The following is a 24,556-nucleotide window of genomic DNA, read 5'->3' on the forward strand; positions in this document are numbered from 1 at the left end:
TAATATATATAAGATCTGATCTATAAACACTAATAAGCTCCCCCTGAAGTCAAGGTAAGTTGTAACCTAACCTTATATTGTTAGTTATTTCACTGGGACAACTCTGTCTGGTTTACATCAAGGAAATACAGCAGCACAATGTCACCGATGATCACATACCTGACATCTAGGGAGGAGAGATGCACGTTAGGGATGCAGCGGTTTCCGTAATGCATGAACCTCATGCGTTACCCGAAAAGAAACGGCCAGGGTCCAAAAGGAACCCGCTAACGTTACATGTAGGCCTAAGCTAACGTGAAGCTAATGTAGTTAGCTGCTTGGCAGTCATGATCTGACTGAGACAAATAACAAGGAAAACAAATGTGCACATTTGAAAACACCAGTCAACATCACAGAGTGTCCTTTCTTTAATCTAGAGCAGTGCTGACCAATTTGGGGCCCGCGGGCCAAGTTTGGCCTGTGCTCTGTTTGTTTTGGCCCGCCACGGATTTGGGATTTTTTTTTTTTTTTTTTCCCCAGATTTTTTATCTAGAATGCAACTCGGGCAAGTTATCAGATATCTGCACTGATTGCAAAGGGTGGACAAGCTTTTTCATGTGGTGACTTTGTGAAACAGTGTCTGAATGTGGCTGCGGATACTGTGTTCACTCCTGAGATTGCATCCCTGCAAATTGTCTACAAAAGATGGACAATAAAGCTGATTTTCAAAGTACCTTGAGGATTTTTCAAGTTGTGAATTAAGTCAAATTTCTCTCTTGATTACAAAGGTGGAAAATACAACTGTTTTTAACTGGGTCTTTACTGATTAAATGTTTAAGCTCCCCACAAATGCAGATGTTTTTTTTAATATATATAACCAATTGCAAATTATTACAATTACCAAACAGATAAAAAGTAGATTATTATATTGAAATGTTATTTTAGATTTTCTATAAAACACAATACATTTTAATGTAATTCCACAACGTTTATTTTGGGCACTCGGCCCTCCACCCAGATTGAGTTTTGCCCTTCATGGGAAAGAATTTGGGCACCCCTGATCTAGAGGGAGCATTCTTCAGTAAAAAGTGAAACGACACATGATGGCTTATAGTGAGCAAATGCAAAATTCAGACGGCCCATTTAGTTGCCAGTAACGAGTCTAAATTACTATGCCTTTTGTGTTTTATCTGCAGACTAAGCAGCTATTAGGGGTGTCAAAAATAATCGATTATAAGATGCATCGCGATGCGGACGTGCACGATTCTGCATCGATTAACAAATATCAAAAATCGATTATAAAAAAAAAAAAAAAAAAAAAAAAAAAAATTATCAAATAAAATAGAATGTAAGTACATGCAGTTGTTTATTTTAATTATGGATCATAATACAATGCAATTCCAAATGCACTTTTATTTTAAAAGTAGCCACACAGTGAGAAAAAAGAAAGTGAGAAAAAATAAATCATGTATTGCGGAAAAAGTGATGCATCGATTTAAGATGCATCGCGATGCATCGTGATGCATCGTTTAATCGAATCGAATCGAATCGTTGACAGATGAATCGTAATCGAATCGAATCGTGAGGCCAGTGAAGATTCACAGCCCTAGCAGCTATAGGCTTTCGCTTCTATAAAAGCCTTTATATTGAATATTGAGTGATACACTTTACAAAAACAATCATATTATATCAGAAGTGTTGTTTGTTTTGTGTTCACAATAGTGATGTCAGTTAGATTTGGTTAGGTCAGAGCTATGGAATATTAAATCATCCATATTCGCTCACTACATCTGCCCTTTCTTTCTTTCTTTTATTCCAGGTGTGCATTGAGAGAGGAAAATCCCGCACACTGACTTCACTTCAGACTTTTATTAGCGACGTTTCGGTCACAAGACCTTCATCTGGCAAAAGTGATTTCTGAATGCAGACAACAGTTATATATAGGCAGGCACAAGGGGGTGTCGCAGCAGCCAATCACGGTCAAGCAATCAGGCTGACAACGGTGCCTAATAGACACTGCAGGTGTCAGTCAATCATAATAAATACATACAGAGCAAACAGAATACATGAGGATCAGCCTTCAAACACCTATACATTTCCCAGTAATAAAAATAAAGGGAGAATGATTAAAAGTTCCCAGTAATAAATAAAAGGAAACTTGAGACGGCTATTCCCAGTGATAAATAAATAAAGGGAGGAAGATTAAAATACACAGTAAGAATTTTTTTATATCAAATGGGCTATTGATTAAAAAGTTCCCAGTAAAATATATAAAGGGAAACTTAAAATCAAAAAGGCCATTGTTCCCAGTAAGATATAAATAAAGGGAGACTAATTAACAAGTACCGTAAATTCCGGACTATAAGCCGCGGCTTTTTCCCCGTTTTTTGGCCCTGCGGCTTATATAACGGTGCGGCTTATCTATGGATTTTTTCAGAAAGAAAAAAAAAATACAAATAAAATCTCTCTTTTTTAGCACTCTTTCTAACTATAAATCCACTTCTGTTTTAATTTCCTCTCTTGCCCTCTTTTCACCACACCGCGGACACTGTGTGCACTGTAAAAATAAACAAAGGTGGTGTTGTGTTATGTTGTTTTGTTGAAATGTTACGGTAATACGGTAAATGGGAGCTTCCTCAAACAGCCATCTCTTTCCCGACAATCCCCTCTGTGCGTGACCCCTTACATATGGTAATTACGGTAAGCAAACGGCCACTCGGCCAACAACTCCCTCCCCCGACTACCAGGAGAAAATCACAAACTTCGGCGAATTCACACAAAGGAAGATCAAGGAATATTCCATCGAACCGGAGCAGATCATAAATATGGATGAAGTGCCTTTGACGTTCGACCTGCCACTCACTCGGACTGTTAACAAGAAAGGTGAATCGTCGATCACATTGAGAACCACTGGGCACGAGAGAACGAATTTCACTTGTGTTCTGGCCTGCTCTGCATCTGGAGTAAAGCTGCCGCCAATGGTGATTTTTAAGCGGATTACGATGCCGAAAGAGAAAATTCACAGTGGGATATGCCTCAGAGTCAACAAGAAAGGGTGGATGATGGAAAGTGTCATGAAGGAGTGGCTGGCTGAGTGCTACGTCAAGCGCCCTGGAGGATTCTTTCACCAAAAAAAAGCTTTGCTCGTTCTCGACAGCATGAGGGCTCATATAACAGATTCCGTGAAAGCAGCCATCAAGACCACAAACTCCATTCGGGTTCTGAAAGGCTGGACTGCTGCGTGATGATGACGCCGGCACAGCTGGGCGCCTTCAGAGGCTGTTCGATTCCGACACCGACAGTGACGAAGAGGAGTTCCTTGGTTTTGAGAGTGACAACGAAGGAGAGAGGAGAGTGGTTGACGAAGCCACCCTGAACCTGTTCGTTTCCGACACTGAAGTTGAGGACTTTGCTGGTTTCAGTACGGAGGAAGAAGAGGAAGACGAGGATTAGTGACTTGACTTTGACTCTGACTCTGTTTTTGACGCTGCACCTTCACCTAAAAGATGAAGACAAGGATTACGGTACCTGGTTTGATTGTTGACAGCACCTTTTGTTGAAATGTTAATAAATGGGAGCTTCCCCAAACAGCCATCTCTTTCCCGACATTCCTCTCTGTGCACGAACCCTTACATATGGTAATTAAACATCAAAACACCCGCGGCTTATAGTCCGGTGCGGCTTATATATGTAAAAAACAGTCAATTTTGCTGCTGCGGCTTATATACCGGTGCGCCTTATAGTCCGGAATTTACGGTACCCAGTAATAAAAATAAATATAAAGGGAGACTAGAAAAATAGCAAATGCGAACTATAAATACAATATTAATCAACAATAGAATGCAATAAATATCCATTAAAATTCAGAGCATAATGTTGAGTTGTAGTTCGTCATTTAAACCTTTAGGTGTTAAAGTTTGGAGGTGAAAAATCCAAAATGCCTCTCTTTTTTTGAGGAGCAGGTGTGCATAAAATACAGGTTAAGAACTTGTTTTTTCAAATACAAAAATGTTAAATAACTATCGGTTTATCGTATCGGTTATCGGCCAGGAGAATATTTATCGGTTAGCATATACTATCGGCTGTAAAAATCCATCCCTAATTTTGGTTACTGTATTATTAGTTTTCCGGAAGGCAGCAACTGTTAAGACTGTGGGGGAAATACAATAAAACCTCTATTTAAAGAATGCTCATGTGATTTTTATACGTCCATAACAATAACCGTGATAATCGTGTTTTTTTTCTCAGACTATAATCGTACATCAAAATTTATAATCGTTCCATCCCTAGTTCCTGAGATGTCAAGTCAAGTCAAGTTTATTTGTATAGCCCTAATTCACATGCATGTCTCAGAGGACTTCACAGAGAATATATATATATATATATATATATATATATATATATATATATATATATATATATATATATCTATATATAATATAGATATATATATATATATCTATATATAATATATATAGATATATATTAGAGCTTGGAAATGGGGTTCGTGAGGTCACAGTGACCTTGAACTTTGACCTTTAACCACCAAAATCTAATCAGTTCATCCTTGAGCCCAAGTGGACATTTGAGGAAAGTTGGATGAAATTCTGTCAAGGCGTTCCTGAGATATTGCGTTAACGAGCGGTCATGAGGTCACAGTGACCTTGAACTTTGACCTTTGACCACCAACATCTAATCAGTTCATCCTTGAGTCCAAGTGGACGTTTGAGGCAAATTCGAAGAAATTCCATCAAGGCATTCCTGAGATATGGCAGTAACGAGCTTGAAAATGGTGTTTGAGAGGTCACAGTGACCTTGACCTTTGATCACAAAAATCTAATCAGTTCCTTGCGTCCAAGTCAACTTTTGAGACAAACTGGAAGAAATTCCGTCAAGTCGTTCCTGAGATAACGAACTTGGGAATGGCGTTCGTGAGGTCACAGTAGGGCTGGGCGATATGACCAAAATCTCATATCCCGATATAGGTCATTTCATATCCCGGGGCCGATACCAATATATATCACGATATAGCATATTTTCTGTAAATTCAATTTATAGTTTATATAAAATGACCACATGGCCATTTATTTATGTAGCAGTTAAACCAGTTAAAATGTTGTCAAACCTCACAAAGGATACATGCATTCAGAATACAATAAGCATGGCTATTCTTTACAACACAAATAATAATAATTAGTTGCAGGGCAGTAGAATGAAACACAAACTGAACCACACCACCAGTTCGATTTTCAAATATTACATTAGAGCAAAACGGGTAGAATAAAAGTTATTTAGCCTATAGTTCAGTTCAGTTCTCTGTTTGTTTATAAAGGAACAAAAATGGTCCACTTCGGGATTTCCATGTTAGCTGTGCCAGGTTTAACGTTAGGAGGACACACGCAAATATGGATCAAACGCAAACTTAACACACCGCAAATGCCTGGGTAGGCTAGGCGGACGGAGTGGAGGTAACATCTCCCTGCTCTTTAGCCTACTCACCGGCTGATTTGTGGCACTTATAAAGGGACGCAAGGGGTTTGTTGACACAGAGTCTGGTGCGTGTGTGGACTGTGGACGTGAGTAAAAATCGGCTGCACATAAGAGTAGTTCTGATAAGTTTACTCATCTCTCAATGTTTTGTGCAAATTACCACCGAGCGGAGGTGGTGCTTTCATACCTGCAAACTAAACACAGCTGATATAGATAGATACAAGACTTCAAAATCTTAGTGATGAAAGAAAGGCACTACACCAGCTAATAATAAAATAATATATATATAGTAAACAAGACAAAATAAAGCAATGTGTCAAGTTTCAATACCTGTAACTCTCTAACAGCTAGTGTTCATTTGGCATTCAGTGGTTACACGTCACACACAGGCTATAAAAAAGCAGGGTGAAGAAAATAACTTTTTGTCCACCGGCCAAATGGCTAGAGAATGTTCCAATTTGACCAGCCACTCAATAGATTGCCATTGTTTTTTGGGCTGGTGGTGGTTGAAGCAAATCTACCAGCCACTTGCATTATGCATATTTTACCAGCATTTGGCTGGGCTGTCTGGTGATAATTTTGTGCCTGCAAAGAAGTGCATGCTGCTTCCTTTAAAGGGATAGTTCGGTTTGTTTGAAGTGGGGTCCTATCAGCTAGTTCGATACACTAACTTAATTAGGTACAGTGGTCTGGAGGCTGGGCTGTGCTGGCTTTTAGCGGAGGAATACGGTAGTTGTACGGTTGGGAGAAAAAGCAGTGCCGAATGAAACTGCTGTTTTGCGGAAAAGTAAAGCGCTGAAAATTGTCAAAATAGAGCGTGCATGTACACGGATATCGATTTGTTTAGGTGGGCGTTGTTTTAGGTGGCTAAATTACGTTTTAGTTGTTGACCCCCCGTACTTACAGAGAAAAGGCTGGTTTGGCTGCTGCGCTGAGTGCGCGGTCTCGTTCCACAATGCGCCCAGCCTCCAGAACATTGTACCTAATTAAGTTAGTGTATCGAACTAGCTGATAGGACCCCACTTCAAACAAACCGAACTATCCCTTTAAGGCTAGCAATGGAAAATCACAAGCATACTGAGAGCATTGCCTGTGTGTTCGCTGAAGTCTAGTTGTGGGGCCGTCCTTTTGGCTCATACCATGTACTCATGATGTCTTGAGTTTGAATCCAATTCACAACCCCAGTGCCACCTGTCCCCCACCCAGTCAGTCTCATCTCTCTGCTGCTGGTGATGGTCTACAGGGAGGCTGGCTAGCTCTGGCTAATCCCCCAAGTCATGATTGAGCGACAGCCTAGCTCTGCTCTGCACAGCCTGTGGACCTCCATGGGCATCCACTGGGTTTCAAACTCTCTCTCACACACCAACCATGTCCATGATGCAGGTTAGCTATTGGCCTTTGCTCCATTCACATGCTTTGAAACGACACTTCACAGGGGATTTAGGACTTGAGCCTAAAGGCAAAGCCTGCCGCAAGGCAACTGTTGAGTTGACAGACAGCGGCTCAAGTTTCAATCCACCAATCAAGTGAAATTCCCATGGAAGGGGGAGGGGGAGCAGCTCGCTCCTGAGGCCCATATGAATGAATGCTCATGTTAGAGCTGATATGAACTAGACCAGACCTGCCAAATCCTGAAGTCATTAGTAAAACTGGCATTAGTCGTGGAATTAGAACAGGCTGACTGTGTGTGTGTGTGTGTGTGTGTGTGTGTGTGTGTGTGTGTGTGTGTGTGTGTGTGTGTGTGTGTGTGTGTCACAGGAAGGGAGGGTAGAGCTCATAAACATTCCGATCATCATTCACACGCAACACTTCGTCATGGACTTCTCCCTTGAGATTTCGCTCAGTTGCGACTCTTGCAAGGCTGCTACTCCTAAATGGCACCTCACTGAGTTTTCAGTGGCACACATACACTTTAATTACCATTGGCAGTTTGACAGGCTTTATAGGGCAACGGCTTCTCAGCCAGACAGGACCAATCAGTCACTGTCTATATAGGATTGGAGTGAACCACCTCTTCAATTATCTAATTAAACATATCATGGTGTTGGAAGTTGGCGGCATAGGCTGTGGAAGTGGTAAATGCGGGGCACCAACCAAGGTCAAAACGACAATTTTCACCTATGAGTTGCAGTTGGTAAAAAAAAAAAATCCTTTGTGGGCTATGCATTTGCAAGGACCTGGTTGGTTTGTTCTCCACCAAACCAGTTCTCCATTCAAACTAGCACTTAACAACTTAAAGCCCCCCTCCAGTCACTTTTGTCATTTTTAAGATATTTCATGTGTAGCCGTGTTTCTTCCTGCTCTGCTAATTAGCCAAAGTGTTCGCCACATATTTTGTTGACAAATAACCATATTTTTGGCTCAAAGTCTTAAAATATAGCTTGTGATAGAAACGGGTGCCGACGTCAGAGATTATGTTGTCTAACGAGTGACGTTTGCAGACAAATATAATATTTAATATTACAGTGAATACAATCTGCAGTCAGCTTGGCCGCTACGTTTGCTAATGTAGTGTTCTGGCCAGGGCCTGAAATTAACACCCGCCAAGCGCCATTGGCGACCAGATTTTACGTTTGACGGGTGACGCTCAGGGGTCTACCCTCCACGCGGGTCCCAAAATAGTCATCATGTAACATTAAAACTGTGTGTTTTGGTGTGCAGCCGGCTAATATGAGTCCTTCCTGAGGCGGTTTCATTCTGGCTCTCCTGTAGAGTCTACCAAACATGACTCTGGAATGAAATGCAGTCGTCAATTTAGCGGAGGTAAATTGACAGCCTACGTCGGGCGAATCAATCAATGAATCAATCGCTCGCACTTGTTGCTGATGCTCGTATGATATGAGGAGATAATAGTCATCACTCATCATGTGTGTTTTGGTGTGCAGCTGGCTAACACGAGTGCTTTGTGAGACTGTTTCATTCTGGCTCTCCCGTCTACCAAACGTGACTCTGGAATGGAATGCAGTCGTCAATTTACCGGAGGTAAAAAGTGTCTTTTAACCTCTGCTAAATTGACAGCCTACGTCAGGCGAATCAATCAATGAATCAATCGTCCATGCTTGTTGCCCGATGCTTGTATGATGAGGAGATTAATCAAAATGCTTACCACAGCGAGAAGAGGGACCCTAGCGCCCCCCCTCGCTCTATCATTGTGCGCTTTCTGGACTTCAACGTTAAAGAACGTGTCCTGCAGCATGCATGGGGACAACAAGTCATATTTCAGGAGAAGAAAATCTATTTTGATCATGACTATTCCCCAGAGCTGCAGAAGAGGCAGGGACAAGTGCGTCAGGTCATCAAGCAGCTGAAGGAAATGGGGATACGTGCCAAGTGTCCATATCCAGCACAACTTAGGATGACCACGGACTCAGGAGAGAAGGTGTTTGAGACCCTGGCGGATGCAATCCCCACACTAAAAGAACTGAGAATTTCTGTCGAAATTGATGAGAGAGAGAGAAGACAGAGAGAACTGACAAGAGACAGATGGCGTATACAAGGAAGTAGGCGGGACCAGCAAAAGAACCAAACCATGACGTCACTATCCAGGGCGGACTTGAGAGCACTCATGAATGAAGATGAGTAATTCAGTTAGCTACGCTGCACTCAAGGAACATGAGAAATAGTGCTGCTGATTATGAATTATGATTTATTTTGACTATTTAGTTGTTGGTAAATGGAAATATTTTGAATCTATTTGAGTTTGAATTTGGGTTCCTAGGTCAGGGACTTAGCCATAGGCGGATCACACATAGCCTGTGTTTTAAGGCAAAGGCTTTCCCTAAGGGTGAGCACCCGCATTTTTAGTGGTTAGCTTTATCTGCACTTAGTGCAATGCTCCCTGAGAGTGATAGCTACACCTCACTGCCCATAAGACATCGGGAGCAGGCCGCAATGGCATATTATGCCAGACAGCCTGCTGGAAATTTGGAAGCCCTATGTTTTCCCTTAAGGTGCATTCACACCGAGATATTTATTTTTCGCTCTGTCGCTCAAGTCAACCCTTTGGAATCGCTCTGTCGCTCTGTTTAAATCGCTCATCAACAGGCACACGAAATGACGGACATGTGGGGGATATAACGTTACGCAATGTCATGCTGTTTGTCCACTACGAGCCACCGTCATTGTTTACAAGCTAAGCCTATCAGCGTGCTCCTAATGCGAGCTGCATACCGGTAGTACAGACTTCACTTCATGTCAGCTGTCAGCCTGTCAATGCGGTTTGTTGCCACACAATAAACCAGCGGTTTGTTCCAAGCCAGTGTGATCCTTGACTCGCTCTCACACGGCAGCCAATCAGCATTGAACAGCGAGCGACTGATGCCAGCGTATTTTCGCTCGAGTTGGAATATTTCATCTGGAGCGACGAGCGTATTTTCTCCCTATCGCTCTGTCTCTGCCGCTCAGACGCCCAGCGATTATTCTCCCAGGCGAATATACGCTCAATCGCTCGTTTGCATTGACTTTGTATGTAAACTCGACGCCAGCGACAAACTTTAATAGGTCGGTGTGAACGCAGCTTTACAAGTGAATAGGGACCCATATTTGTTTGTTTTGTTTTGTTCTGTTTGGTGTTCTGTGTTCCTTGAAACTGCTCCAAGCGTATATACTAAGACTGATAAATGTATGCTTTCTATGTTACATAGAATAAGACCAATACAATATAAAGGATAGTATGACAAGCTTAAATTGTATTAGTTATAATATAAATGGTCTTAATAACCAGTTAAGAGGAAAACATCGCTTGGACTATTAAAGAAAATGCATTGCTCTATAGCATTTATCCAAGAAACTCATTTATCAACAACCGAACATAGCAAACTAAGGAGGGATTGAGTAGACCAGATATACAGTGCCTCATATCACATGGGCAAGAAGAGAGGAGTGGCCATTTTATTTAATAAGTCTGTTTGTTTACCAAAGTTAAAGAAATCTCAGATGACCAGGGCAGATATGTCATGGTTTTGGGATTTATTGAAGGAGTAGATTTCACTTTTATAAATGTATATGCACCAAATGAAGACTGTCCCAACTTCTTTAAACAAATAGCCTCACTTCTGGCTAGTAAAGCCAAAGGTATTATTATTATAGCTGGAGATTTCAATTGTGTGCTTAACGCAAAATTAGACAAACTCCCCCCGGACAGTGGACCTATGTCAAAAAAATCTAGATCACTGAATGCAATGATAAAATAATTGGGATTTATAGATGTATGGCGTTTTCATCATCACAGGCAGAAAGACTTTACCTTCAGGTCAGGGGTCCATGGTAGTTATTCTCAGATGTACATGTATTTCTAAGCAGGATATAGACAAGGTTGGATCCTGCAATATTGAACCAATGACCATCTCAGACCATGCACCTGTAACTCTTTAATTTAACCTCGGAAATAATAAGACCTTTAAATATCAATGTATGCTGTCTGACTCTCTCGTACGGGAGAGGATATGTAGAGAACTGAATACTTATTTCGATCCGATCTCAATAATAATGGGGAGGTTTCACCATCAGTTTTATGGGACGCGGCAAAGGCAGTAATGAGAGGAAAGATCATCTCTATGTCAACAGCCTTAAAGAAACAGCGACTCAAAAAAGAGCTACATCTAGAAAATGAGATTAAAACATTAGAAATGAAACATAAACAGTATAGAGCTGAGGAAGACCTCAATGCTCAAAAATGAGATGAGCTGTTGAGATATAAAGCAGAGGGGGCCCTCAGATTTACAGGTCAGACCTACTATGAGATGGGAAATAGGGCAAGTAAGCTGTTGGCATTCCAGCTCCGTAAAATACAGTCTAGTCGGATAGTTTTAAAAATTCAACATCCAACTACAAACGTAGAGGCCATACAACCCCAAGATATTGCCAATGCCCTTGCCGATTATTATAGAGATCTTTATAAAGCATGATTGGAGAACAATTTTCTGGGATTGCCCAAAACTGCAGAAATTCTGGGAGAGTATTAAAAATTAGATAAATGTTATTTTAAATATTGATTTACCTTTAAACCCCCTGTATTATATCCTGGGATGTACATTGTACACCAAGTAACATACTCTATGGAGACACCCTGTATGTCTTTAAGGTACTCGTCTTAATTGCAAGGAAAATTATAAGAATATCCTGGTTGCAAAAACAACCCCCTAGAGTGGAACAATGGACTAAGAGATTGAGACAGGTATACATTATGGAGGAAATGACCGCACGGCTGCAAATGAAGAGAGACAGTTTTGTGCGGATATGGCTACCTGCAAAACGGTATCTGGATGACTGACTAGCTGCTGTCTTTTTTTGCTGTTGTGCTGAAGTTGTTTTTATTCGTTTGTTAGGTTTTTTTTCTTTACTTCTCTCTCTCTCATTTGAGATACTCCCGTAACGAATAATGTTTGATAAATGTCCCCCACCCTTCTCCCCCCAAGCAAACAGATCTAGATCAAAGTGTCAGAAGAACCCAGTGGTCAAGGAACATTGTGTGTGTGTGTCTGTCATATGTGACTGTATGTGAACTAATATTAAAAAAAAAAAAGTTTAAAAAAAAAATGCTTACCACAAATAAAGCCAAATGGGAGCTGAGAGCGAGTGCAGGAGAGCTGACGGCTGACGCAGATGCCAGGTGTGGAGTGGGAGAGAAAGGTGCGTAGCCCAAGTTGTGCGCTGTCTGCCCTGACACTGTCGCAGTTATTACTTTTACCTGCGTTGTTTTTTCATCAAGGCAATGTCCAAAAGATATGGGTTCATGAGTGTCTGCAAATGCAGATAGGCTACAGTAGGAGCAGCATGCATGTTGTCTGTTTCAATAACGAAAGCGTCCTTACCGAGAATGCCGTGCCTGTTGAATGCCGACCAATTAAATATTGTTGCTGCAAAATCGTCCTCTTAACCACACTGGAATAAAGATCAACTATAGAGGCTATAAAGAATAGACTATAGAGAAATAAATAGATTCTTAAAACAATTATTTTATAACGCCCTTTGTTTAATAGTGGCCGGTAAATATTCGGGAACGTTACCGGCTGCATTGGCCGTCTGAAAAAAATGCCTAGCGGAATCCCTGACGTAGCCTATATGTGACAAAAATTTGATATATTATTTTGGCCGGTAAAAAATATGCGTGGCAGGTGGATTTTTTTCCATCTACCCACGTCACCTGGCCGGTGAGTCAAAAAGTTAATTTCAGGCCCTGGTTCTGGTCATTCGTTCTGGCTCAAAACCCCGTGATAGTCATTTCGAGTTTCCATAGCTTTTCCATATAAGCCCACCAGCTTTGATATCTGTTAGCTGGTTGTTGATATTTATAACAATATTGTGCCTTTTGGACAAACATTTTGCGGCAATACAGGCAGCCATACTTTTTACGGTCTATCGGCTGGGAGGGAGACAACGATCGTATTGAAGGTAGGAGGCTCTTATCCTTTTTGGACAACAGTGCTCCAGCCATGATGTTACAGTGGAACAAGGTATAAGCCTTCGGTTCTTACCAATAGACGAACTTTGGCGCACATGATTAGACTGGTGACGTAGTCCATTATGGCGGGTGCATCTTTGCATTTCCACTGTACACCTAGGATTGTACACGGACGGAAAACTGTCTGGAGGGAGGCTTTAAAGTGAAGTGGTGGTTTCATTCTGATATATTGGCTTCCTCCCTGCTGAACCTGTTTGTCCAAAGACAATTTCCACCTACATTCAATCATTCAGTATGTGACGGTTGGGTTACATTACATAATATGCACAAATGGCCTCTGACACCTCCAAATGATCGGAAACTGTGTGTGTGTGTGTGTGTGTGTGTGTGTGTGTGTGTGTGTGTCTCTCTCTCTCGTGTGTGTGGGCTAGGGATGGGCATTTTAAGCAATTTAAATACTCGAGTACTCTCCTTCTATTATGAACGAGTGCTCGAGTACTCGCGCGGGGGGGGGGGACGATCTGTGTGATTACTATGGTAATGATGACTGAGCAGGGGTAATCTGCTTTTTTTTCCTCAACTTTCTCTAATCTGGAGAGCACTGTCGCCACCTAATGGGTCTGTAAAATAGGTTATACACATTCAATAGCTCCCATATTTTTATAGGAGATGTAAGAGGCTTTGATCCACGTCCCACCGTCAAAAAACGCAATTGACGAACATACTCGTCCTTGGCACTCTACGTTAGTATTTGAATTGACGAACATACTCGTCCTTGGCACTCAATGAGTTAAGAAGCACTGCACTTACAATGAGAATATAGTTCAGCATAGCCAATCAAGCACAGGTCACTAGGGATGGGTATCGAGCACCGGTATTATTTTGGTACCGGTTCCTGATTGGTCGGTACCAGAGTATTGATAACGTTCTTCTGGACGTTCTGTGTTGCTATCGGTATTTAGTTTTTTTTTACCGTCCTAACGACGATGAAGGCGGCACCAGACGTTTGATGTTCCGTGTTTACACTCTTGTCCTGTCACTACGCTTGCGGCAGGTTTAAAAGATTTAAAAGATCAGTATTTGGGAGAAGACTTGTTTATGATACTAGGGGGGTCGCGTTGCAGAATCACACAACATGCAGAGTCTGATAAAGTGAACGACTGCCCTGTGATGATACAGAGAAATCTCCACCTTGCGTTGCACAAATGTCACGGTGCTTTGCTGAATGACAAATTCTCTGACAGTCACAGAATATTATGTGGACTTCACTTTGCCAACTCTGAATACAGAACGACGAACAGTGACGGTGTTCATTTTTAATTCCAGTGTGCAGCAACTGCAATTTGACACGTACTGTACATAGACTGTAACTGTAACTACTTATAACAATTTTTACTTTACTATCCCATTGACCCTATTTTATTTTATGTTATTCTACTATATTCTATTTTATTCTATTGCATTTTATTGCATTTTATTGTATTGACTGTTTTTACGTTTAGGGTGATACTGTGTTGTGCTATGTTGTGTTATGTGGCTATTTCATGCCTGAGTGCGAGCAACTGTAACTTGTCCCAATTTCTCCCCGGGGACCATTAAAGTCTTTCTGATTCTGATTCTGATTACCTGTAACGTTATGCTTGCAGGCAGCTAAGCTAACGCTATCCAGCCATCCATTCAGCAGATAAAGTTGCTCCACAAACTCCACATAATGTAACTCCATCGCGCTGCTTTGTTTAATAATCCTTTGAAAACGGGTGTGATTTATCCACTCGATGAAGAAAACGTTTTGTAAATGAAAACATTCCCAAGTCAAGATTGCACCGGCAACTTTGAGTGTCAAGTTTCATTAACGCGCTAACGTGCGTGCACAATGCATTCTGAGCGTTGTAGTATGATTCCCCCTTAAGAGTGACATGAGGAAACTCAAACTACAGCAGTTTTCGCTTGTCAAAGGGCTCCAATTAAAAAATATATATAATAATTACATATTTCTACCACATAGGTGGCCTAGGTTTAATAAATCATCATATTCACAGCAGTGAAATAAGCCTTCTCAGGAATTTAACTTGTAATAAGTAGTGCTGCACGATAAATCTAATCGCAATCGCGATGTCAGCACATGCGATTATTTTTTTTTTTTCATGTCTTTTTTAGTGTGTGTGCCTCCTCTAAACTAACATTACACGTGACACAGCAAACACACGTTTCTCTGCCATCACACTGGGCATCAACACTAGCGGGAGACTTCTCCCATGCACTCCCGCAAATAAGTAATGTTATGCGCAGCAAGGTTCACAAACATAACATCTTACCGAGAGGGAGAGAGAGAACATCCATGATCGCTAACAGCCAGCTATGCTAATAACTAGCTAGCCGTTTAGAAACGCATGTAAACAGCCGTGTGCTTAGTGAGAATGTCAGTAAAATAAGGAGAGCTGCAGGTGCTTATGCAGAACTAGTGCATGTTTAAGTGCGCAGTGGGTAATGACCCGCTGTGATGAAGAATATAGCCAGATTAACAAGGTTGATAGCAGAGAAAACACTGTCGCAGCTGCCAGCAGCAGCACCTCCAGGCTTCCAGCTAGCCTGTCACATGACACCTTCATGGTCCCTCGATAAAGTCTGCAGATGCACGTTACCTCACCTCTCTCTCAAGAAGCGTCACGTGAGTGTGGCGTTTAAGGCCATCTGTCGCTACAAAATAAATAAACGAGGTGTATCATTGTATTACTGGACAGACATGTAACTAACTTTGCGGTCTGAGCCATCTTCTATGTGCTGTAACACAGTGCAGTTTCTATTTTTCTGGTGTTTCTTTTTTACATGTTTGGGACAGGCAAATGTCTCAAAATGTTTTTGTTTTATAGATAATTTTATTTCAAACTGTTTTATTATTATTATTGTTTTAGTTTTAATATATTTTAAATTGTAACATATTTCATGTATTTTAGTCTGTGATACGTGAAACCGTGGTATTTTTGTCCAAGGTTATCATACCGTCAAAAACTCATGCCGGCACATCCTTAGATACCATTTGTTTATTATATCGCAATCGCAAATCGCAATATTGTCCACCATAATCGCTAATCGCACCTTTCCCCCAAATCGCGCAGCACTAGTAATAAGTACGGTAATAACAAAATAACTGCTGAATCTCTTCGCATCTTTTCATGCCACGTCTTTATTTTTTTGCACCGAATTATGGAGATTAGTATCGATAAGTATCGGTATCGATAAAATCCAAACGATACCCATCCCTACAGGTCACCTTATAAACAACACAGAATAGCAGTGTAGACTAGGTCACACTACTTCCTTCACTGCCATACACCCTAGGGCAGTGGTTCTCAAATGGGGGTCCGCGGACCCCCAGGGGTCCGTGGCACTTTGCCAGGGGGTCCGCAAAAAGTTTGCAAGTTTTTTTTTTTTTTTTTTAACACCTTGATTGCCAGCGACGAGTGTAGTCGTCAAACACAATCCAGCTGTTCACTGCCAGCGACGAGTTGACTCGTCAAAAAAATAGATTTTTTTTTTTTTGACGGTGGGATGTGCATCGAACCCTTTTACATCTCTTATATAGGTATTGGACGTGTACAACGTGTACAACCCATTCCACCGACCCACTAAGTGGTGACAGTGCTTTCCTGACTAGAGGAAGGCAAGCAAAAAGCAGTGTGACTGAAGGCATTCTCATGAAGGTGGATTGGCGAAGGCGCTTTCATTTCGCGCTGATTGCTGGCGGTGCGGGATTGCAGATTTGCATAGTGGATTGCGGGTGGGACACACTTTGAAACACGCAGCATAAATATGACCAGAATCGCAAAAGCTTCATCAAAGCCCTCAACCAAAACTCCAAGAAGCGAGCGAGTCTAACCAGACTTCCTCAAAGAGCGGCCGCACAGACAGGCTCACACCAGCATAGCAGCAGCAAAGCAATGAGACTGCTGACAAGCGGGGACTGCCCCCTAGTCCGACACCAAATTGGAAACAAATCCCATTCTAAAAGGCTTTTAGAATGGGATTTTCAACCCATTCTTTTTTGTTTCTTTTTCGCTATAATTTAGAGTAATTTAATTTCTATTCAGAAATTTATTTGAGAGGTCGAGAGTATGAGAAAGTGCATTTGCAAAGGTAGGAAAGTGCTTGTGACATGGCGCTGCAGCCAAAAAGAACGCCCACAGGAGGGAGGAGTTGAGCAGAGGGAAGTTTACTGCTGTTATGGAGGAAATTACTGTTCAAAACTATTGTTTAGGTCTTACTGATGCCAAAAATGAATGGTTAAAGTGACTGTTCTATCGAATTTCACAAAAAGCCGTTTATCTCTAAATATTTTTTCTGATGCTGAAACCATGCTGTATTCAACTGCTAATGCTTACATAACTACTAACTCTACAAACTAACTCTTTTAGACAGAGAAAGCACACATTCTATTAGTTCTTTTTAGATGATTGGTGTTCACGAAGTCGTAACAGAAGAGAAACCTCGGCTCTTGTAAAATGAGCCTAGAATCCTCAAAAACCCCCCTGGCAGAAGCTATCTACAGCAAGAAAAAAACGGCTGGCAGTCAATGTGTTAATTAAAAAATAAAATGCTACATGTTACTTATTCCTTCTCAAACTACTTCCTACATGGTGCTAGTCTATCAAAATATCTTGGCTGTCATTGATTGTGTTGCATAGTGGTTTTCTGTACTGTTGACAAATTGTGATATTGTAAGTCGCTTTGGACAAAACAAAAGTGTCTGCTAAATGACGTAATGTAAATGTAATGTAATAAATAAATAAATAAATAAAAAAATTGCAAAATCTTCATAGTTCAACGAAAATAGTTTATGCTTTAAATCTAAAATGGTTCATGGATTACATTCTAATAACAAACCTATCAAATTAAAAGTCAAGCACGTTACCGTGGAAACAATTAAGCTTAGCCCAAAATCACAAATCAGAATGAGGGGGTCCCCGGTATATTTTCTATCTTGTAAGGGGTCCTTGGCTGAAAAACATTTGAGAACCTCTGCCCTAGGGTACAAGATGATTAAAGATCTTATAATGACTTGGGTGTAATATACGTGGGTATAATGTGGGTGTTAACATACGTGTGTGTGTGTGTGTGTGTGTGTGTGTGTGTGTGTGTGCGTGCGTGCGTGCAGTACAGGGAGAAAGTGACCACAGTTTCCTCATTGCCTCGGTCGCACCCCTCAAGTTTGTGAGAACCGTGATCAAAATAGGGGAAGCAAATAATTTCCAGTCGACTGCTTATGATTTCAAGCATTCCCTGCATACACAACATCATGAGACTGATTTCAGACTCCTTTGGGATTCGGAGTATAAGAAGAACCACACTGGTTCAAGAACAGGCTTTCACTAGGCATCTCCACCTCATGATCAGATTTAAAGCTGGGCCAAACCCTTGTTTTGTCATCGTGGAACCTACCTTATGAGAAAGACTGCATCATATTAGTCTGTGAAGGACACACAATCTGTGTCTCTGTCTGTACTCTGTCAACCCTCATAGAAAATCAATGACCCAGTTAATGTAGTGCAATGGAACACCTACGGACACAGCAACACTAGTGGAACTGACCTTGTAGCACACGGCCTGTGGAGGCCCACACAATGATCAGTGTCAAGTACAGTTAGACTGCTGCTGCGTGGGACAAACACCTTGATATTCAAAACAAATCTAACTGTGCGTGCTCTGCCGCACAGAGACCAGTGAGGCCACACAGCAGCACACGCATGATTGATGGCCATTTTGAATCAAGACCATGTCAATGCAAAGCGTGCAGTAGCAAACACATTTCCAGCCTCTGTATGTAAGCTAACGAACTGCCAAAGTGTTAAGCTAACAAACTTCCAAAGTGTTAAGCTAACAAACTGCCAAAGTGTTAAGCTAACAAACTGCCAAAGCGTTAAGCTAACAAACTGCCAAAGTGTTAGAACAAGGTGTGACACAAATGTGTGAAACAGGTGCTAGCCCACATTGCCAACCTTCCCAACACCTGTAGAACCTAATCAAATGTGGCTTTACAAAAAGATGCCCAGCGTGGTTCCATGTACAATGTGAAAGGTTGATACAGGGGCAATCTTGGTGGTGACTGTAATGGATCATTTCCACCACATATAACAGCACAGTACGGCTCTACTCTTACTTGGCCTTACTCATCTCTACCTGATAAGACTGTCTGCTTCCACCGCAAGTTTACTCACCTCCGCCCACAACTGGTCATCATAGCGACCGCATATCTGCCCTCCGCCCTCCATTTGTATAACGTTCAAATGGACACACGGAAATGTTAACAAACTGTAGATGTAAAATGAATGGCGGATGAAATCCCTTGGTAGTATGTTGAATGCAGGAGAGGACGTGACTTTAGCTGGCGTGACTTTGGTGCTCAGTCAGTACTAGTCACTGCGACCATACCAGGAAGTAGGCTATAGCGTATAACGTTAAAATTAAATCCATACACAGAACTTTTAAACTGGTTATGAAATACTGGTTCCTCATATGACTTACATGGGCAAATGAGACCATCCGGGAGGAGAATGGATATCAATTTGTTGTTATATACATGCATGCGCTGCTGGGGTGGGCGATATGGCAAAAATATCATATCACTTAATGATTTTTTTCAGGCATGATCACGATCCACGAACTTATCACGATTCTTTTTCCTATTGGTTTTTAACACATTCACTGCCAGCCGTTTTTTTTTTACTGTAGGTAGCTTCTGCCAGAGGGTTTTTTTGAGGATTCTGGCTCATTTTACAAGAGCCGAGGATTATTTTCTGCTTGGACTTTGTGAACACAAAGTTCACAAAAGTACTAATAGAATGTGTGCTTTCTCTGTCTAAAAGAGTTAGTTTGTAGAGTTAGTAGTTATGTAGATATTAGCCGTTGAGTACAGCATGGTTTCAGCGTCTGAGACTGAAAGCTGAGATAATCGCAGTTTTGTGAAATTCAATCAAACAGGCAGAACAGTCACTTTAACCATTTATTTTTGGCATCAGTGAGAGATCAGACATCTAAACAATATAGTTCTGAACGCCCTCTCCTTCAAACTCCTCCCTCCGTGGGCCTGTCTGGTGGCTTTCAGCAGCGTTTGTCACAAGCGAGTTTCTACTGCCTGTCTGAGCAGTGAGCAGCCTCCCTCCCTGGCGGCCGAGTGTGGATGGGGCTCACTCGTTTCTTGGGTTTGAGAGCTTTGATGAAGCTTTGTGCGATTCTAGGCTTTATGCTGCGTGTTTCAAAGTGTGTTTTCCAACCAGTCTATTTTTGGAACCCCCCACCGTTGTGCGCCCGTGTGCACCAGCATGAAAGCGTTTTCGCCTACAGTATGAGAATGAGGCTCGTTCGTTTCTGGGTTTTCGGTTGAGCTCAGCTGCAATGAAGCTGCCTGCGTGCGATTGTGGGCTTTCTGCCGTGTTTCAAAGTGTGTTTCACCCATAATCTATTATGCAAATTTGCAATCCCCCACCGCCAGCTCCCAGCGCGATAATGCGCGAAAGCGTTTTCGCCAATCCATTTTACAGTATGAGAGAATGGTTTCCTCGCGCGTTCCCCTGCAGTTTTGGCTCTGCTTTTTTCTAGTCTGGAGAGCACTGTCGCCACTTAGTGGGTCGGTGGAATGGGTTGTACACGTTCGGTGGCTCCAATATTTTTATAGGAGACGTGGGGGGCGTTGATCCACGTCCCACCGTCAAAATTTTTTTTTTTTTTTTTAAGACGAGATATCTCGTCATTGGCAGTCAACCGTTGGATTTTGTATGACGAGATATCTCGTCAATGGCAGTGAACGTGTTAAGACTATTTTCCAAGTTACTGAACAGTTCAAGTACAACATCCAAACTAATTTCAGGGGTCGTACAGTCATGAAGAGTCATCGAAATTTAAAATACAATTTCCAGGCCCTGGAAAAGTTATAGAAAGAAATATTTTTTGGAGCTTTGGAAAAATCATGGAAATTTGTTTCATAAATATTTTAATGTCGTTCATTTTTACGCAGAGTTTGCAATAATCCATGTGCTAAGTCACACTTTTTCATTTTGGGACCCAAAAGATAAATTCTGTGTCTCCCTGGGTCCTGAAACCAAACTCAAAAACATAGGATGATGAGTTGCCATGACGACCAGTTGGTGAACTACCCCCCCCCCCCCCGGGTCCGCGACCCAAATTGGGTCCCGACCCATAGTTTGGGCAACACAGTCTAAGAAATAACAATGTTCACAAGCAGGCAGTGGCACGCGCTCACTAACATTGGCCTGATACTCAAACTCGGGGAGGCAGGCAGGCAGAGCTAGCTGCTTGACTAATGGAGAAATAGGCTGCCTACACCATGCCATGGGCAACGGCAAGAGACCAAGCCGCCCAGGCCAGCAAAATGCAGGTTGTGTTAAATATGTTGAACATGAGAGGCGTCGGCATTAACGACAACGCGCAAATAACGAGGAAAACATCAAAGTGCTGCAGCTGCACGTCAAGCTACTGCAACTCCCACCACTGCACTGGGTTTCTTACCACAGAGAGGGAACTGCTATCACCAAGCAGCACGTCTCTCTCTCGTCTGGGTTTCTTACCACAGAGAGGGAACTGCTATCACCAAGCAGCACATCTCTCTCTCGCGTCGGCTACCAAGCAGGTAGCGATTATGCTGTAACGAAAAATTAAGTCTGAACTGTGGAGGCAACGCAATGTTGGCCACTGACGGAGGCTAATTATTATTATTATTTCTCTCGTTCGAAGATGCCAGCCTGCTACGTTAAGTGTGTGTGTGTGTGTGTGTGTGTGTGTGTGTGTGTGTGTGTTCACAATCACAAGTTAAACCAACGCTGCCTCCATGCTGCTTGGACTGTGCCAAGTGAAAGGGAGGGGGGAGGACAACTTTGGAGTCGTCTTTCAGACATAGAAATGCAACTGATAGAATGTGCACTGCATGTAGCACGATACTAACGATCTGTCTGGAAAGGCAGATCGTGGAGCCATTCTAAACGTTAAGATCATCATATCACCCACTCCTAGGGCTGCGCGGGGGGCGGGGGTTACGCTACAGGGAGAAGGGAAGCCACCAGCCCGGCGGCCACTCACCAGAAAAAGCAGCCGCTCCGCTAAACCCCTGCCTCTGGCCTAGCGGAGCCGATGTAAACTACAAGGGCTTCCCGAGCAGCAGTTTTCTCTCTCAAAACAATTGAAAACCACCGGCATGTTAAGGCTGAGCAAGGAGCCGAAGGCAGCAACACAAAAGACTGATGGAAATAACAGAAGAGAAGGTAAGTCCCACTAAACTGATATCCAGCATTGACAGTAGACACAGTAAACATGATTCTGCCTGACCAATCAGTCATTTGCAGTGTTTTCACGTCACCGTATGGTACCGGCTGGAACCTCAAAAAAGCAGGGACTAAAAGCAGCACAACTCAACCCCGACTCAACCCGGGCTGTCCCGGTTTTTGACCGGTGGAATGATACAAAAAAGCGAGTCGAGCCAGGCGGGGCCGCGCTAATACCAGCGGTGGAAATTGGCCATAAGTGGGCTGGTGCCAAAGGCAATACGCCCATCCTGCTCAGTGCAGTCAATGGAAATGGAAGATAACTACTATGCCTGTCTGAAAGCACCAGGCCACCATACATGGACAGGCATTCAAAAGCCTTGCCCAGTTCCCATCTGATAATGCTGTACTTGTACTATTATGTTGCTTTTCTCTTTCACTTACTGATTATTACATGTGTCTCATTATTCCATTATTATTAATTATTACAACATTACAACAACTAGGTATTTTGCATACCTACGGCTGGAGCATCATACTCATCCCCCAGCAGTATTTCCGGAGCAGAGTATGCCAGAGATCCACAGCTGGTCGTCAGCTTTTTCCCAGGCTGAAACTTGTTACTGAACCCAAAGTCAGTGAGCTTGACCAGCCCTTGTTTCTCGAAGAACACCACGTTCTCCGGCTTCAGGTCCCTGTGCACCACGTGGAGCCGATGACAGTAGGAGATAGCATGGACAATCTGGGCAAAATATTTCTTAGCCAATTCTTCATTCAGACCCTCCTCATGTTTCATGATGTAGTCAAACATGTCCCCTCCATCGCCCAGCTCCAGGATGAGGTAGAGCTTGGTCTGAGTGTCTATCACCTCATAGAGGCGCACGATGTTGGGGTGCTGGACCAGCTTCATGCAACGGACTTCCTGGAAAAGGTGGCCTGTGGCGACAGTGTCCAACTTGGTCTTATCGATCACCTTCACCGCTACTTTCTCCCCAGTGAACACATGGCGTGCCAGCTTGACCACAGCAAAATGGCCACGGCCCAGCGTCTTGTCCAGGTCATACAGGCCGGCGATCTTGCCATCGTAGCCCCGCTTGAAGCCTGCCATAGCTGGGGAGGGGGATGGGGAGAGTGGTGCCCCCGCTGGAGGTGGGGGCAGGTTGGCTGAGTTATGTGGGTCCAGCTTACTTCCGTTCATCGGAGGCTGTAGGTGAAACCCATGGCCCCAGCTTCCTAAAGGACATAAAGGAAAGAAAATACAGCAATTTCAACAAACGCTGACTTGATCACATTGGGAAAGGTCTGTGAGGATATGACAGGGCTAAAGGGAATGAGATCTTGATGGTTAGAAATGCATTTCCATAGTTCACTTGAACATAAAATATGAGGGAAAATTCCAATACAGTATACATGTCCCCGCCTCCTTTACTACATGAACAAATCACTGGAGAATATAATAATGGTTGGATATAAGGAGGAGTGAAAAGAATTTCAATAAGCCTAATTTAACAAAACAAAAACAGATGAGTAAAAATGTCTACAACAACATTGTGCTACATACTGAATCCCTAATTGACAGAGCATGCGTTGGGCTTGTTTTGACAGAACCACAGCACCATGGCTACATCATTAGCTACCCTGTCGGGCTGCCTATGCTATTGCGATGAGGCAGGTAAAGTTTTTCGATAACTATAATGAATGAGCTTTCTCTTCGTCGTTTTGCTGTCGCAGCAGAGTTTAGCTGACTGCTTCAGAAGTCAGCCGCATAAGGCCCAGCGGCAGCACAGGCAACTAACGTTAGCGTATCAGCGGCTAGCTGTTGTTGTTCATTGATTGATAAATGTTTGCTAACTAGCTGATAGGCTAGTTGGCTTTTGGTCTTTGGGAAATCACTCGTTCATTCACAAAACTGTCTTACAATAATCTCTACCCAAGCAAACCTCGTTTAACACAAAGCACCGACTGTAGAGGGGCACCAGACTGCTGCTGTAACTAGCAGCCAGCTAGCTGTAGTTAGCCTGTAGCACGTTAGCAAGCTAAGGTTACTACGGCTCGCTAGACTCACCTCACCAGCTTCTCTCTCCGGTAAACATCAAGCCCCGAGTCCGGTCTTCACCGGCTATTTTGGATCCTTCGGGTCTTCCTCTAAGAAGCTTATCTCAAACTATCGTGCAGACAGGAGGAGTGGTACTGGTAAACCCTCTTGATAGCGACCGTGGCACTCAGAAGGTGCCTATGCCCAGGGTTCATCTGTGAAACGAGGCATTGCATCGTTGGCGGTGGCAGCCCTCATTCGGAATCGTTGTATCCTCCTCCCAGCCAGCCAGAGCGGTTGGGTGAGGCTGCCTTCATGGACTGTTGGGAGTTAACTAACAGTAAATGTGATGTATTTGATCTGACGATGATTATGATGATT

The 24,556-nt window shown here is 42.6% G+C and overlaps 1 protein-coding gene across 1 annotated transcript in view; it reads right to left on the minus strand.

Moving 5' to 3' along the window:
* snrka (SNF related kinase a) overlaps positions 1–24,331 on the minus strand; it is a gene marked incomplete at its 3' end in the record, with an annotated part of 142,314 nt that extends 117,983 nt beyond the window's left edge. Inside the window, exons 1-2 of the mRNA XM_083649811.1 lie at positions 24,206–24,331; positions 22,660–23,373 (exon numbers count right to left, since the gene is read on the minus strand). Coding sequence (XP_083505937.1) covers positions 22,660–23,338 — 679 coding nt within the window. The 5' untranslated portion in view covers positions 23,339–23,373; positions 24,206–24,331. The remainder of the gene's footprint in view (positions 1–22,659; positions 23,374–24,205) is intronic.
* Between the last annotated feature and the right edge of the window lie 225 nt (positions 24,332–24,556).

This window comes from Poromitra crassiceps (genome assembly GCF_964638095.1).
Source record: "Poromitra crassiceps genome assembly, chromosome: 1".
Lineage (NCBI taxonomy): Eukaryota > Metazoa > Chordata > Actinopteri > Beryciformes > Melamphaidae > Poromitra > Poromitra crassiceps.